The sequence below is a fragment of the Phoenix dactylifera genome, unplaced genomic scaffold (assembly GCF_009389715.1).
Source record: "Phoenix dactylifera cultivar Barhee BC4 unplaced genomic scaffold, palm_55x_up_171113_PBpolish2nd_filt_p 000522F, whole genome shotgun sequence".
Classification (NCBI taxonomy): Eukaryota; Viridiplantae; Streptophyta; class Magnoliopsida; order Arecales; family Arecaceae; genus Phoenix; species Phoenix dactylifera.
Genome location: NW_024067933.1, coordinates 341,154 through 358,779, shown reverse-complemented (window position 1 = coordinate 358,779; position 17,626 = coordinate 341,154). Strand labels below are relative to the sequence as shown.

The following is a 17,626-nucleotide window of genomic DNA, read 5'->3' as shown; positions in this document are numbered from 1 at the left end:
CCCACAACAATGCAGCCGATCCTCATACTCATAACCTATTTACTAAGAGAAAAAGATCCATCGGAAGCAGCTAAGTCATATAACTATACTGAAGACAAATCAGACCCTTAAGTTGTTTCTTTGTTTCACTGTCATTAAGCTCTTCTATTTTATTACTACCAGCAGAGCTATCTTTATCATATTCTAACGATGAGTTTCTACTGGATCTAATTAGTTCACACTGTTTCTAGGCTTCTGAAGATGCCAAAAAAGTGGTTGAAGAGGAAAGGGCTTGTGCTCGTGTGAAAATTGAAAGTGCTAGAGCAGCAGCGCAGAGAGTTGTACAGGCTTTTCATGAACATGAAATGAAAACCAGAAGCACAGAGAAGCAGGTGCATCTAAAATGTCTTCTAATGTAGTCAATGATCTTACTTTTGTTATCTACTTATAATCTATTCTATAGATGATCTTTAGATTGTTTATTCAGATCTTCAATGGAGCTGATCTAATATCGCAGTATTTAGTACCATGGAGCAAAACAAATGGCTATATTATTGTGCTTGCTTTTTAATTAAATATTCCTCACTTTGACATGCTTCTATTTGTCTTTTTTGTGGCCCTAGTCATCTGTTTTGGATATGCTAACTCAATCAATGATTGGACATGTTCTCATCTTTCATGTTATTTTTATGTTATTTCTGGTTTGTGTATGTTTCTCGAAGAGGAGTGTGTTTCAGTTTGGATTTCTTCTATCATTCTGGCTCTTTGGCCTATAATTTTGTCTCATAGATGAATGCATTATCTAGTACTAAATCTTTCCTCTTTCCTTTGTGTCAAGCATGGTTCACTATATTGGTGCATACTGTCCCCTACCGGAAGTACTGTACCATAGCAGTACTGAATTGAGACTCGGTATTTTGGGTGTGTTGGGTCTCAGTATGCCGAACTGACCACCATAATGGATGTAAGGACACTGTACCAGCATGTACCGGTAAGGGATCCAGTACCGAGATGGTGAACCTTGGCGTCACACTCTTTCAAGATTAAGTGAACCTTGTGGCGATCTTCTTTCACATAAGCAATTAAGTTTACAAAAGAATTGAACACAGTGAAATTTCATAATACAGTCAATTCGTTTGGCACAATGTCTCCAAGTAGAGATGAAATGGGTAAAACATAGTGTGATATCTTTCATCATCTAAACTGAAAAGGAGTAGGACTGAAAATGTAGTGTTCTATATATGGATACTTATTCCTTACTGTTTATGGTGGTTGCCTCACCACCAAGTTAATGTAAATCCTTGCATATAAACTCTCTTTCATTTTTTGCAAGAAGATAGAACGTTATTCTACACCATCCAACTCTCTTGCCTTGATGGGTGACATGGTATCAAATCCCACCATAGCTTTGATCCTTTGTGCCTCCCATAATACTCTTGCTCTTGATGATATCCTGTAATATTGTAGTCAGTATCCATGAATGGTGGACACAATATTTTAAGATTTCAGTGTGAGAGAGAGAAAAATGAAGGGGTGTATGTCCCTTCCTACCTGTTTTCCTCTATCTACTCTTCTCTCTAAATATACTCCGTTTTTTCCCACATTCTCACTTTTTTTCATCTATTTCCTTTCCACCTCAAATTTTAATTTTGCTTTTATGACCTGTATACTTAGTTGCTTTTATTTTACAGAACAAGCTGAAAATTATGAGAGGTGTGTGGTCTGGTATATTTTCTGCAGTCCTAGAATTGCGAGGTGCGGATTTTGTGTCAAAAAATCAAGTGCATATCTTCCCTTGTTCCTGCAACAAACATGTATGTGGTCTCTTTATCAAACTTGGGGTTCTGGAAATGGTGACTTCTCTATCAATCACCATGATGATGATTTACTAAATGCCTCTTGTGACATATAGATCCTTAAAGTGAGGCCAATTATCTCTGTGATTCTCTGTTCATGACAGAAAACAGGATGACTTAGATTTCTGGCCTTCTAGATTTTTGCATTGCCTTTGGTACCAACAAACGTATCTAGAAATGTTCAAGCACTTGATTAGTGGCTTCCTGCATGTAGGTATGTGGAAGATTTCCTGCAGTAGATTCATGATTTTGCAAGATGGATGTCATACGCCCCAATGTGTGCAGACATTCCACCTAATATCTAAAATATTCTTACCAAAAGCTACTTCCATCAAATGTTTATTATACCTATCCGAGACCACATTTTGTTATTGAGTAATAGGGTAGATTTTGTAATCAAGTTTGATGATGCCTCTCGAAAAGCAGAGGGCAATCTTAGTTTGTTTCTGACACTATCTCATTAATAAACAATCAATTCCATGATCACTCTTGACTTCTATATGCTCCTTTAGTACTGCTTGATCATTTCAATACTTTTATCTACTCTTGTAAGAAATGCACTTTGATGAATTATGAAAAGAAAAGGTCTTGCTTTAGATGCTTGCTTGGAAGAAACATGTCTTGGAATGAACCAACTTCAATGGTTCTGTTGAGTGGAATATTGAAATAAAAAGAGTTTTTGGAAAAAAAAATAAAATTTTCTATTTCCCTTTATCAAACTAGCAGCTAGCAGAAACTACAATGATTTTTCATATTTGAAGACCCTTGGCAAGCTTCTAAATTGCCATAATGTTCAGCTTGTCATGTCTCCGTACAAGCAAGGCATGGGTGCTGAAGAATCTTGATGTGTCATGCTATATTAACGTAAATCATTGATGTCGAAAGGATGTACATGACCTTTATCTGCTTCCTACGCTTTATTATTTACTTATTCACTAGATATCTCCAACTTCTTTAAAACTTTAATATTTTTTGGTTCAAACAAAACTTACTGACATAGGTTTAACAAATGGTTTGATTTCAAATTTCTATTAAGCCAGGAACTAGATACTTGTTAGAGTCTGGTATTTCTAAAAGCCATTTGCATATTATTTTGAATATTAATTGATCCTGAATACAATATTAGGTATGTTACCACCATTTATGGTAAGTCTTGAAATTGTTGCATCAACAAAGGAACAACAACTCACCATTTATGAATCACTAAAAATATTTTACTAATCTAGACATCTATAATTAATTTAAATTCAATATGCCTCAATCTTCTAATTAATGAAGAATATATAGATATCATAGACTCAATAATGATAATTACATCAACATCAAATGGGAGAATAGCATTATCAAAATGGTTGTCCAATATTCTTGATCGAGTTAAGATCGTAAACAAAGAAAAATTAAAAATGTGACTTAACCTGTTTTTTATTTATCGGTTCAACCGAGTCATAAAAGACTTGGCAAGTCTTAGATGAGTTTTGATCATTTTTAATAAGTTTTGCTAGTGCATACCCTCCTAAATATATGAAGTTGCATGAATGCACTCGTAAAATTGCTATTTGCATATATACCCTTATAAATTTTTTTTTTTGTATTTCTACCCATTAAGGGTATTGTAGTCTTTTGAAATTTAAACTGCTCATTTCTTAACGGCATTAGATGGCATGGGTATATACGTAAAAAAAAAGAAAAAGAAGGATATATATGCAATATAAGTGTTTTATAAGGGTATACATGCAAATAGCAACTTTTCGAGGGTATTCATGCAATTTTGCATATTTAGGAGGGTATACATTTAAAAAACCCTAAAATTTATGAGGAATTTTACTTCAATACCTTAAAGTTCATTCATGAAATATATTTAGTGCTGTTATTTGAACAAGTTTGGAGCTAATTTTGTGCTGAAGTAATGAATTTTGGAAAAGAGCCCAAAAAATACCACACTCATCGATCTGTAGTTACTATGATTTACCTTTTCTCATATATTTCATAATTGACAAAAGAATAAGTCAGAGAGCAGAGATAGATATAGTATCCTTTGGATTATCATGCAGGTCTTTCAATCGCCTAACTGTTGCTGTGGAGCAGATTTTGCTTGCTACTGTTTCAGCTGGTTGCTATTCCAAGTCAACCTATGATTTTGGTGTCTTTATTTATTTTTTATATTTTGTTCATCAAAATCAGAAGGATTTCGAACAGTTGATGAGAGAAGTTCAAGAGGCACGAAGAATCAAAATGCTACATCAGCCCAGCAGGGTAAGTTTTCCATGTCCTTGTACATATAGATAACAATCTGGAGCCCTTTTTTCTTTAAAACATTTCAGCCAACACCAAATTCCATTATTTTTAGTTTGCTCTAGTGTGTACTTATTATATTAACATGGTTATCCTTTTTGTGGTTAGCTTCTTGTTTTTCTAATAGCATTGAATTGGAATACCAAATTTCCTGAGCTTGCAATTAATATACATGCAAATATTAATGAGATGACTGGACACATGTTGTAGGTTATGCACATGGAACATGAACTTCAAGCTTTGCGTATTCAGTATGCTGAGAAGTCTATGTCTTCTGTTCAGCTTAGGAAAGAGGTACATTCCTCACCAAAAAATCCTTCTAGTTGTAGTAGACTTAGGTATTTCCTATTCTTTTTTTTTGAGAGTGAGAGATTTCTGGGATGCACTATCTATGAATCAAGCCCAGAACCTTTGGTTGCTAAGCAAGGGAGTGTGACCACTGGGACAAGCCTCAATTCACTTGAAAAGTTAAAGTACATTCACATCATTGCTTGTAACATACTAGATATTAGCATGTGCTATGCATGCGAGGACAATATGGATGATTGTTAACTGTGCACGATTTTTTTTTCTTTTTTTTTGTCCCCTCTAATCACTTGATAGTTGGGCATAAATAAATTGTAGTACTACAGATGAATGCTTGGGAGATTTTCCATTAATAACGGATAGCTGTTCATAAGATCAAATCAAGCATCTACATCACTTATTTAATCTGATCAATCTCGCTGTTCATAAGATCAAATCAAGCATCTACATCTAGCAAGACGTAGAAAAATTCATCCTTTTCTTCATGCATGTGCCTATGTCCAATGGGACTTAAAAATAAAGAGGCACGTGAAGTGTTGGGATTTTAATAGACATGATAAGAAGGGAGAAAAATTGGTGCTAAGTATTTATGGGCATTCTAGATTTGTCTCAAATGCTTTCCTATCTTGCATTGATTACATGAGGTGGTTGATTTAATGACCAACAGTTGTTCAAGAATTCCCATCAAGGACTGCAAAACCGACCTGAATTGCTCGGTTTGAGGCATAACCGAAACAGTGCAAAACCAATTCAGTATGGTAAACTGGTCCGTACAAGTCTGAACCACATGGAACTGCCCAGTTCTACTAGGTACCTTGATAAAGAGTGAGAAAGAAGGGGCTGGGAGCTATCTCAGCAATAGGTGCATTTATTACCATATCACTATTATATTGTACCAAATCGGTAATGTACTGGTATGGTGCCCAGTATTGAAATTACAGACCTTGGTTCCTATTATATATAGGAAGGGATTTTGGATACTTTTTTCTGTTTATTATCTTTCTGGCATTTTTTAAAGTAGTTCCAAGATTACAAATACAACTTGCATTATTACTATGATTGTCGACCTAGTTCAATTCACATGTAGTGCTTTTATGCTGTCCATTTTCAGTCTGAAGCTGTTTCCATTTCCATGATTTCTCATCTGTCATATCATTTTGCTTATTATAATTGTTAGATGTTTACTCTAGAAAGAAACACAGATCTCCGTGCTGTCATCCCAAAGTTGGCCTATTGCCAAAATGTAGAATTTATGTTGAATCACCAGCTAGCTGAGTTACTAGGAAGCTTGGGTCCCTTTCTTAGGCAGAAAACCAAATCCATGTATCTTACTAACTAACCAATGTGTGCTGGAGTAGATGCTAAACCACTTCCTTATGAATTTATATTTCTTGAGCAATACACAGGATTTGAACCCTGGATCTTCTCCTAGGGCAAGCCTTGGGGGGAGTTGTCAACAATTGAGCTAACAATTGTTGGCTCCCTTGTGAATTTATCTTGAAAGGGACATTTTGACTCAACTTTGTCGAAGCTTTATTGAGGGAGAAACCCCCCTTTCCACCTTGAATTGGTCAGATATGCTGAATATCTGAGTGTAGTGGTTAGCTTCAAATTATCCTACTAGCTCCTAACTATAAGTTCAGGCTGTCAAAACTTTTCATCCCATATCTGTATTTTATAATAAACTTCTGAAGTGGAAATTAATAAAACAAATTCCTAGTGGTGAATCTGTCAAGAAAAGTTTATTTTAAATAACCAAACAGGTGATACAATGCATATCTACACATGCAACTGAGTAAGGCATCATTTTGTTGACCATTTTGGTTGTTTACCATTGCTTTTCTGCAGCTGGCAAGGAACAAAAGGCTTGAGGAAAACATGAACCAGTTGTATGAGTTAGAAGGTCTTGAAAGTTTAGGTTCATCTTTACATATTATTCCCCGAGAAGATACTGCTCCGGATATCTCAACTTGCGCAATTCAGTGGTATCGTATACAATCAGAAGGAAACAAAAAGGAATTAATTCCAGGTATATATCTCACATTTGTTCCTTTTTCACTTTTGTATGTAAACTCCTCTTCTTGTAAGACCAATAGAAATTTAACCATATAATTTCCCAACTTCATTTATAGCTCCATAATTTTGAAATATAAATTTTTATGCCTTCAATATGGCAAATCACAATGAATTTATAGAACCTTCTAACTATGATTTTGGACATTTGAATGATTATCTTATTTTTATTTAGTGTTAGTGCTGGATACAATTATCGTTTTACTTATTTTTCTTTATTTTTTTATCCTCTTCCAATCTCTATACTATAGAAGTCCAAGCAATTGCGTTCGCCACTCTGCAATGTCTCATTATTGTGATCGCTCTTATTTGCATCTAAAGAAATTCTGATCTTATCACCTAATGTATCCCTTGATTTGTAATAGCAACTCATTTAACCTCTTGGCCTGCACTTTTAGTTGTAAGGGACTACAGTTATGGTGAATAAAGCGATTAGATCTTCTTCAAATGCACAATTCCTTCAACCTCTTGATCAATGATTGCCGAATTGACCTAAATCGGGTGGTTTGGCCTGTATTGAACTGAACCGATGCCAGGTTGTAATGGTTTAGGGGTTCTCTTCAGTTTAGTTATAAAACCTCATAAAACCACCCCCTGTGTGGTTATGAAAATGGCTCGTGATGGTTTGCTCCCCCTCCAACCTCGCAATGGTTCAAGAGCCCCCCTCCCGGCTTCTTGCCTACCCTCCTCTACCAACTATGCGACCATCTCCTCTCTATCTCTCTCATTCATTAGATCGTGAAACTGTGAACAAAATCTCTCTCAAAATCCCTTGATGTTGCTGATTCCATCTCCTCCCCCACCAAGCTCACCTCCTCCTCAAGCTCGATCTCTCGCTCATCTTGCGCCTTCAATTCGATCCGCCATCCATCCAATCTCGAGGCCACTTGATTGAGGCGCCCCACCGTGTCCAGGGTTAGGGTTTCTCTCTCTTCGTGCATTTATTAGGAGATTTTTGGATCTGTGGATAGATGCAAAAGGGGGCGGATCTAGGGTTTGGTGGATTGGGGATTTTCTAGGGTTTGAGCGATTTCGGGAATGAGTAGAGGAATTGACCCTTTTGCTAGACAATGATGATTTTACTGCCATGTTTCTATGCAACAGCTTTACTCCTGCTCGTGGATGTTTTTAACCTTCTTTATTTTGGACCACTAGTTACAACTGTAATCTCCCCATATAAATCATCCTTAGCAAAAAGGAAAAAATAGGATTACATTTGTTTATTCTTTACTGATAGGTCCTTAAAAGAACTTGGGAGATCAAAACCTTGCTAATAAAGACAGTGAGAAAATATTACTAGAATCAATTATGCAGAATTTTTATGTAAAAGCTTCTAAGACATTCTTTTCTCCCTACAATTTTGTGACGAGTTCTCCTCTTCGTTTGGACTTTAATTTGCTGAGATTCCCTCTCTGACTTTCTTTAATGTTAGATCATATATATGATTAGACATGATGAATGTAGCCAATAGTAATATGACAACAGTATCATTTGGTTTCTCTAAAGTAAAAATTGCCTAAAGGCATCTTTCAATATGAGGTCCACTATGCTGCACTATTAGTTTTCTTTGATGTCCCACTTCTATGCAATGCATCAATTACATCATCTTTCATAGATAGGTGAATTATGCTATCTTTGTAGTCTCCAACTAATTTATTCTATTAATGTTGTTTATCAACTAATTTACTCCTTGCACATTTTATTTTCTTTCCGTGTTTACTGTTTGGAATCTTCTACCTCTTATGGCTAACAATATAGCCACAAGTTCAGTGTTTGAGAACAATTCGAAGAGACTAAGAAATTCACAATTTGGAAAAAATCCAGTAAATTTGGAAATAGTTTGGAAAAATTAGGAATATTTATAAAAATTCAGCATTTATTATCATATATATAATCTAAACTTAAATAGAAGAGGATACTGTTAAAGCAAAAAAGAGGAGGATGAGATGAAATTATGGATCGTAGATGGATGGAAGGATAAGAAGAAGAGAAGAAAACATAGAACGGTAGAGGAGAGAAAATAGAGAAGGAAAAAGAGTTTTAGAGTAGTATTCAAGGTTTGCTGTACCGAGACCGGAGCCCAGACCAGTTGCCCAGCGGCATAGGTTGGTATGCCTCCATACCGTTTCGTGCTGGGCTCCTACCGACACAGTAGAGGAGGCGAGGGAGAACGGAAGAGCACAAAAGAGAGAGAGAAGGGAGAGAGGGAGGGAGAGGAAGGAGGGCCGACGGAGGCCAGCCTCCACCTCCCTCTCTTTTTCTTCCTCTCCCTCTCCCTCTCTCCTTTGCTCGCTTTCTCTCTCTTTTCCTCTCTTTCCTTCTCCCTCTCCGTCGACGGCTTTTCGTTGGAACTATCCTGGTTCGCTATCGATACAGCTCAGTACGGCCCGAATTTTTCGATTCGGGACGGTTTCGCCGACCGTGGTAGTATTTAATGCTACCTTTCAAAGAAATAATGTTTTAACTCCCAGGTAAAAGCCCATTTCCAACCTGGTCCCTCTATGACCATGGCTCACGTCAACGCCTCACATGGCCGTAAAACCTCCAAAGCAATGGCTATTAATGAAACAATAATTCATAAATTCATGTTTTATTCAAAAATATAAAAAATTTAATAATATATTTCCAATGCATTTGGGATTGATTATATATCATTCAGTTAAACTATCAACACAAATAATTTACAAGTTCTTCTCAGCAAATTCTGTTACTATTGTTGACAATGCACAAGTTCCTATTGTTCTCCTTATATTTTAACTTTTACCGCTAGGAGAACATATTTGTTTTGAATTGTTTTTTCATGTTTCAATTGTCATTTTTTCTTTGATATTTCAATATTATATAACATGCAGGAGCAACAAAATCAGTGTACTCTCCAGAGCCTTTTGATGTTGGGCGCCTCTTGCAAGCAGAAATTGTTTTAGGTGCTGAAAGCATAACAATTGCAACAACTGGTCCAATAGATCCTGGTTTGGTTCTTCTCTTTCATGACTCAGCAATATCAGCTGTTATTTGCTCAAGTTTAAAGCTCTTTTTTTATGTTAAAAAAAAATCCAATTCATATAGCTATAGCTTTGCATCATACTGTGTAAAACTTAAATATTCAAAAAGTTAAGTTGTGCTGTCAAATCTAGATGCACAATGTTATTAAGTCAGATTCTACATTGACTTAAAGGAACTGATGTTGTCAGGCTATTTTCTGATTCTTGGAGCATGTCGGAGTTTTTCTTCATATGTTGGAAGAACTGGATGTGCACTTATTGTATGCAACCTTCTTTTATATCTTTCTAAATAATGGGTGTTGCGGGGAAGGTAGTTTGGTTACATTGGTGGTCTAGAACTGCACTATATCTTTTTTCCCTTTTTCTGAAAAAGAATTCTGCAAATAAAGGTACAGCTGAATGTTTTTTAATGTTTGTAAATGCCTCATATCAAACATAATGTCTTTGTTAGAGTGCTTACGAAGGTTTGAGCTTTCTGTGAATACTGCACCATGCATGTGGAATATAGCAGTTATGCTGAACGATATCTAATAATCCATCATTTTCATCTATTCGTTTAAAGATTAAGGATTTAGTCTTCACTAGGTAATTTACTTGTTAATAGTTAGGTAATTTACTTGTTAATATTTAAGCATTTATGACTACCGATATAGTGAATTTTTATCACCCAAATGAAAATTATGCTGATTTGGTATCTTGAACAGCTGCAGGACTAGGAAGCTATGTAGAGGCACTGCTTCGAAAACATGAAACTGAGTTCAATGTATGTCTTCATCTTGTTTCTAACACTTCTTTATATTTAGATATTTGCTAGTGATTTAACCAGATATCACACCATGACATTTCTAATCAAACTAATTAATTGCATTTATGATAATTGATTCTGGTACAACTTGATAATCTTTAAATTTTTGCAACTTGATAGTCTTTGAATTTTTGTAAAATGTAGGAAGGGTATTGAATGATCAGTTTGGTATTGACGTTTCAGCATATGCTTTTATGCTTTCACTTGTGAATTCTGAAATTACATTTGGTGCCCTCTAATTAAATTTGAACTTTTGGATGCTTGTTGCAGGTAGTTCTTATTCGGATGAATGGTGAAAATCATGCCTCAAACTCTATTCATGTGTTTCACGTTGGTAGGCTGAGTATCAAACTTAGTAAAGGAAAGACGATATTGGCTCGGGAATTTTATTCCTCTTCAATGCAGGTAATGATCTATCTAAGATTTGTGTAATTTTGTGCAGTATGAAGATAATTGACCAACTAAATTATGGAAAATATGGTTCTTATTTGTCCAGCACATTGTTGGTTAGATCTACAATTACTTAACCTGTTGATTAGAAATTGATTACTTGCTTGGGGAAATTTTATATTTAAAATCTTCTTACTAAAACTTTAAACTTTAACTGCATCAGATATTGAATAATTTCATGAGGAATGCTGATCTCTCCTTATCTATAGTAAATTCTCTTTCCATTTGTCATGCATGTAAAAAATCTAAAATGTCTAGACTTAGTGGGTAAGAGAATTGCTTATACCGGCAATTTAGCAATTAAGCGACCATTGGTTTCTCGGTAATGAAGCTATTGATATGAAAAAATGTAAGTGCCAGAGGCATGTCTGCAAATTAATTTGTCACCTGCAAGGACAGAGTGAGGATTATGTCTATGGGGCAGAGTTACAGTTCCCATCATGACTAACCACTGCTTGAAGCATTTTATTCAACACTAAAAGATGGAATTTATCTAGACATTGATATCTAATATTGAGCATAAAATATAGATAAAGTGGTACAGTCCAAAATATTGGATAAAAAACTATTAGGTGAAAAAGCACTCTTCGCCTTCCTAGTTATATTTGAGAAAACATAGTAATGTAGGTGACTTGACGAGTCAAAGAACAAGGGTTGAGCTATTGAAGGAAATAGAGCACCTTGAACTTATGAGGAGCACCCATGTCCCAAGCATTGAAGTTGAGAATTATATTTTCCCTCTCTCTGGATCTCTCACATATGAAGAATAAGATCATAAGGAGGGGGGACGACAGTTTAATCTTTTATTAAACTCTACTATCTTAGTTGTGCCATTGAGGTTGAAGGGTCTTGAGAGTTCAATGACCTAAAAGGAATTAAAAGCTATCCGATAATCTGAGAGGAGTCCTAAAGGATATGCTTTTTTTAATGGTAGAGCCTTAAGATAAAGTTCTAAAATAACCCCTTTGCTGTCTTCACTTAAAATTTCTAAAATAAAAAGGAGCCCAAATTGTAAGTGAAGTCGGCAATACCCTTGCCGACTTCACTTAAAATTTCAAGGGGCCCCGATCGACCCTTGTTTTGAACGAAACAGGGGTCCGGTGGGTGAAGCCCCTCCTCCAGCCCTTTGGGGCCCTTCGGTGTCCTCTAGCTGCCTCTGAAGCCCCTCTTCTCTCTCCCTCTCCCCCTCTCTTTTCCTCTCTCCTGTTCTCCCTCTCCCTCACCCTCTCTGCTGTGTCAGTACGGGCCCGACACGGAAAGACACAGGGGCGTACCAAACTGTGCCACCGGCCAACCATAACGTGCTCCAGCACCAGCACGGCGAACCTTGCTTAAAACTCTCAATGCAAAAAAAATACCATTTTAATTAGGGGTTAGGCCACCATTTTATCCTAATGACTCTCAAGATGTAAAAAATTTCACTCATAACTCAACCCTCATCTACACTAACTCACACCCAACTAAACACCTTTTTACACGTACTACTGAATCCATACAAATCCGCCGATACACCCATATACACCCAAGGATTACCTAGACTCGCTAGTGCATCAACACACACCTATTATGGTGCCTGTAAATAGGACTGTGCAAAAAAAAAAAAAAAAAAAAGACAGGCCAAACTGCAAACCCAACCCGAGCTGGACTCTTCCGTTCGCTTTATATTGCTATTTTTAAAATTCGGTTTGGCTTTTGAGAAAGTTTTGAACCAAAAAGATTCGATTCAGTTTCAGTTTGAGTTTTTAGAAAACTGATTCAAATTGACTAGACCCGACCTAATCAAACCCATGTGCATATATACAAATATATATTCAAAACCGATTTGACCCGACCCGAACCATATGTGCCTATATATATAAATTTCAAGTTTTAATTTTTTCTTATATTTTCTTTTATATATAAAATAAATTTTTTATGTTTAGAGTTAGTCCAGCCCATTTAGTCTAGTCCATTGAATATCAGTGCTATATAAAATGAATTTTTTTATATTTTGACTTAGCTTGGCCCATTTAGCCCAACCCATTGACTATCAACCTGATAAACCAGACCGAACTGAATCGAATTTTTTAGGTCGGTCTTAAGCGGTTTTTGTAGATGTTCAGTTCGGTATCCGTTTCGGATTTAGGAAAAACCAGTTTAAATTGGTTCGGTTTCAGGTTTAGCTTCAAACCGGTCCAACCCGACTCATGCACACCCCCTACTTGTAAACACCCTTGGATGCCCATTACTAATTCCCACACTAATGCTTTGCATCTATTTTTACACCCAAACCTTAGTCCTTTACAAAGTCACATATGCACCTTGCTTCAATTCCCTAAATACAGGCTTGTACATGCATTTTTTAGTATAGCTAACTCATGCATTCGTTTTTATGTTCATTCCCTAGCCTAATAATGTACCTGCTAATCAACATTCACACATGCACATCATCTCACATCTACCCGGTAACCCAATACTTTGCTACACTCAGACTCTTAACTATCAAAGACTGCTAGGTGGAATTGACCATGCCAAGACCCACCATTGGTGCCATTTAGTGTTTGTGTTTTCTTTAAGATCTTGCAATCTCTATTTCCTTAAATTTTTTTAAGTGAAGTCAAACTCCTTTTTAATTTGATAAATCTCTCCGAAGTTTTGAGAAGCTTTTGAGCATTATTGATCAAAGCACAATCTTCATGCTGAACCTACTTCAGATTTTGGTACAGCATTAGTGATCAAAACACAATCTTCATGCTGTACCTCTTCAGATTTTGGCAGCATCGGGAACATGTCATGGTTATCGAACAGTTCGTACATGATTGTCCTGAAAGACTTGTTTATTTGGGTCATTCCATGTGATGGACATACAAGAGAGAAGTTCCACATTAAAGTTCTTATTTCTCCTATTGAAGTATTTTCCTTTCTGTTTCCGCTTGGCAAATTTTGAGATCACATCACTGGTCTTACTGCTTGAAGCAGAGTGAGGTGAGACTGCTGATAGGAGGTTTCATTAGATCTTGAGATAGACATTCTTTAGATAGACATTTAAAATCTGCACCATTGCAGTGCCAGGAATTTGTCTTAATGACAGTGGATACATTAATGTGCCTGAAAAGCATACAATTTCTGTTTCCTTATTTTTTTACTTCTCTCGCTATCTAGATTTTTTTAATGCTTGGTTTTCACCTGTTTCTTCAACACATTTTCCAACATGAAGAAAATAAAAAAAAGTGGAGTGAACCAGGATTTCATCAATGGTTCACAAAATTCTGACGCTACATCACTCGTTTCCCATGTGTGAATTCCATACCAAATCCTTCTCATGAATGATCAGCTAGAAGTGCAAATTAAGTTGTGCTGGATCATCCTTAGAAACAGCTGAAGTCCAGCATCATCAGGTCCCTGCTAATAGCTGCTATGGATTTTGGTCCCACATCGCTGAGTTTGAGAAATTTGATCAGACTACTGTGCTTCTATAGGCTCAAAAATGGTTGAGACTACAGAGCCTCAGATGTATCTTGTAATTGTACAGACCTCAGATGTATCTTGTAATTGTACAGAAACTTGGCTAGCCTTTACATTGATGTGTCCATTTGCATTTTCCTGCATTTATTTCCCAATTACCCAAGGACTGGCTAGCAAACAGCGAGTTAGCTGGAATCGAAACCTTGCTTTTTGATTATACATGGTGTCTGTCAATTGCTTAACCTGTTACTAGACATGCTGGCAGAGTGAAATATTGTTTCACAAGGCCAATTCCTGTGCGTGCATATTATACATGGTCTGTATCGCATAAACTCAGATATATAAGAGGTGATTTTTTTTTCTCACTGTAGACCCGGTAGAATTGAAATGTTAGAGTAAAATATTTATTACATTAGTCTAAATAAAAACTAATGCACTTTATATGTCATTGGGAATGGCGATAGTATCTATAACTGCTTTTAAGCATGTGGGATAGCACAAAATATATCTAACTGCCGCTTAAGTGATTAATGTTCAGCTATGTGGGGTTAGAGGTGGCGGAAATGCTGCAGCACAGACACTTTTTTGGCAAGTTAAGAAAGGCCTTTCCTTCACATTAGCCTTTCAATCAGAGAGAGAGAGAAATGCAGCGATGATGCTTGCTCGAAGATTTGCTTTTGATTGTAATGTAAGTATTACTTCTAGATATTGTTTTCTTGCTCCTTTTTTTTGCCCTTTTTGATGGATGGCAATGGTCTATATGATGGGGGGTCACCCTCTCCCAGTACTCCTAAACCCCAAAACCCTGGTGAAGGTAGGATTTGATCCCAAGTCTCTTAGCACGCCTACCAAATATTTTACCAACTTGGTAAGCTGACATTTGTCGGCCTGGATTATCTATAATCCACGTTAAAACTTCCAATGTGACTTGGGTCTTCTAGTTGGCATCTCTCCTCAGCTGGAGGGCTTCCAACTTTGAACATGGAAGGTGGCATTTCCAATCTTTCTGCAAATAAATCACACTAAGACTAACAGCAACTACCAATTCAGTATGGGGTTGTTGTTAATCATAATTGTTAGACCCATGACTGCATTGTTATTGTTGAGCATGCAGGTGTCATGTTGGTGTCAATCTTAGATTCTGTTGATACGGAATGTATTTTCTTTAATCTTATAGAGTTTGCCTTTCTTTTTAGCTCTATCTGATGTCATGTTTTTACCATTGATTCCCAGATCACATACATATCATTATTTGTTTTTTCATTACTCTAGTGTCTTACATTTGTGTGCTTCACACCAGATCACACTTGCTGGACCAGATGACCAGGCTTCTTCTGGAACTTGATAACCTTTTATACTATTTTAAGTAGCCTAGTGAGTAGTGGTTTGCCCAAAGTTATAAATGTATTATTATATCTAGTTATGGAAAATAGATTGTACTTAGGATCTTGTCATTTTTTCTGCGGTTTGATTTTCTTTTATCATTGTGAGCATCATCAAGGCATCCTTTTTTTTGCCTTAAGAGTGGATTGTAAGTTGTAACCAATTTGTTTTGGCTTTTATTATCATTCTTTGCCTGCCAGAAGAAAAAAAATTCAACCATTCTTCTTCCTTTTGTTTCCTAGATCTACTTTTCTTAATCTAGATGCCACTGGATTTGTCTTTGGCATAGTGGCCTGTTAAAGACCAACATTTCAGTGTATAAAGAGATGGAATTGACATTCCCATACTTTCACAATAATTTCTAAGAGCCTTTTCTTTTTTACTTCATTTGTGATAGCTTCTTCTACCCCTACAATCCAAGCACACTTCGGCTACTTGATTCTCTGTTATAATCTCTACTATTATAATGCGAACTCTCGGTGTTTAACCCCACCTTGAGTGTTCAAATCCACTTCCAATACTTTACCCTTCCCTGGTTGTTCTTCTACCCATTGGTCCCTCCTTTCTTCGCTTACGTGCAGAGCACATGCCTGATTCTAATGCTAATTAACTCAAATTATATCTGGAGAGGCAATTCCGAGCAGTTCAAAATACGGCATTTAATGAATAAACCTTGCCCTGATCTGAACTCAATTTAAAGATAGTTAACTTTCAGTTGCTAACTATTTACCACACCATGAAAATATTTACCACACTGGTCATCGTTTTCAATTCAAAAACGGTCTTGAAATTCGAAATACTTACCGCATTAGCCACGCACATGACTGAGTACAACCGCTTGCTGGTGGGTAAATCAACCGCTTGAAGAACCGAAGCAAAAGCCTTGTTCCGTATACATCACTGGTGTAATATATAAGAGGACTCTAGCTAATCACAAATGCTGGATGATATGGTTTTCAAAATAGCAATTCCAATATCATGGTTTTTCAAAAGTACTAGCATTTACAAGAGGAGTCCTAATTTTTTTGAATGAAAGTAACAAATTTGTCGAAGAAATATGATTTTTTTTTTTATGCATAGTTTACACTACAAAATATTGTATAATACTCGATGATCGTCATCAAAAAATAAATATCTATCAAATATACATGCTATATACGGGACATCGTTGTTGGTAGCTGTCCTTCTTTTTGATAGCTCCGTTCTCAACAAAACATCGATTTAAGACAGCATTGTGACCTGTCACTTAAGATCCAAAACATAAAATAGAATCCTATGAGCAATTTATTAAGTTAAAAAAAAACATAGTTTTGCAATTTGGTTGAGCAATTTATTAAGTTAAAAAAATACGTAGTTTTGCAATTTGGTTCTAACAAACACCAGAAAATTATGAATATAAAAATTTTAAATCCAATAAATTTATATCATGTATGGTTTTATCTTCATACATATGAATGCATCAAAATTAAATTTTAAGATTTATAGGCTCGAGAGCTTGCAAAATCAATTTCTTGTAGAAAAGGTGGCAAATATCAACCGGAAGAAGAAATATATGAGAAAAAGAATGAAAATACGAGTAGCTTAGGAAAGATCGGTTGCATCACTTGGTATATGGCAATTAACGGAAATAGGCAAAGGTTAGTTATCTACTGCAACATTATCTCCAATAATGGTGGGTAAGACCTTCGCACTTAGTTTTTGCTACCTGCACGAGAGAATTATTTTGTATATTACTTCCGGATCCAACATGAATGCCGTTAACATCACCTGGAGAAAAAAATTATTTGAAAAGATTTTAATTGCAATACAAAACAAGTTGCGTAAGTAGACATGATCCAAACAAACTACCAAGTATTACCGGATGACATCCTTAATCACCATTTTGAGAAATCATTAGTTGGAAAACATATGAGAGAGAGAGAATGAGCAAGCTCTTTCCATCCAACCCAATAATTCTTTATTATCATTTTTTTTTGGAAATGAGAAATTCAAGAAAGAAGAATGCAACTGACCCATATGCTCGCATTTAAGTCCAA

The 17,626-nt window shown here is 36.1% G+C and overlaps 1 protein-coding gene across 1 annotated transcript; it reads left to right on the top strand.

The window, feature by feature from the left end:
- Positions 1-230: 230 nt before the first annotated feature.
- LOC120106308 (stomatal closure-related actin-binding protein 1-like) lies at positions 231-15,972 on the top strand (the record flags this gene model as incomplete). The annotated part of the gene is made up of 9 exons (XM_039119295.1): positions 231-371; positions 4,017-4,088; positions 4,338-4,421; positions 6,282-6,462; positions 9,359-9,475; positions 10,213-10,271; positions 10,584-10,718; positions 14,746-14,895; positions 15,508-15,972. Coding segments are annotated over 9 exons (984 nt in total), but the record flags the coding sequence as incomplete, so codon positions are not given.
- Positions 15,973-17,626: the final 1,654 nt, after the last annotated feature.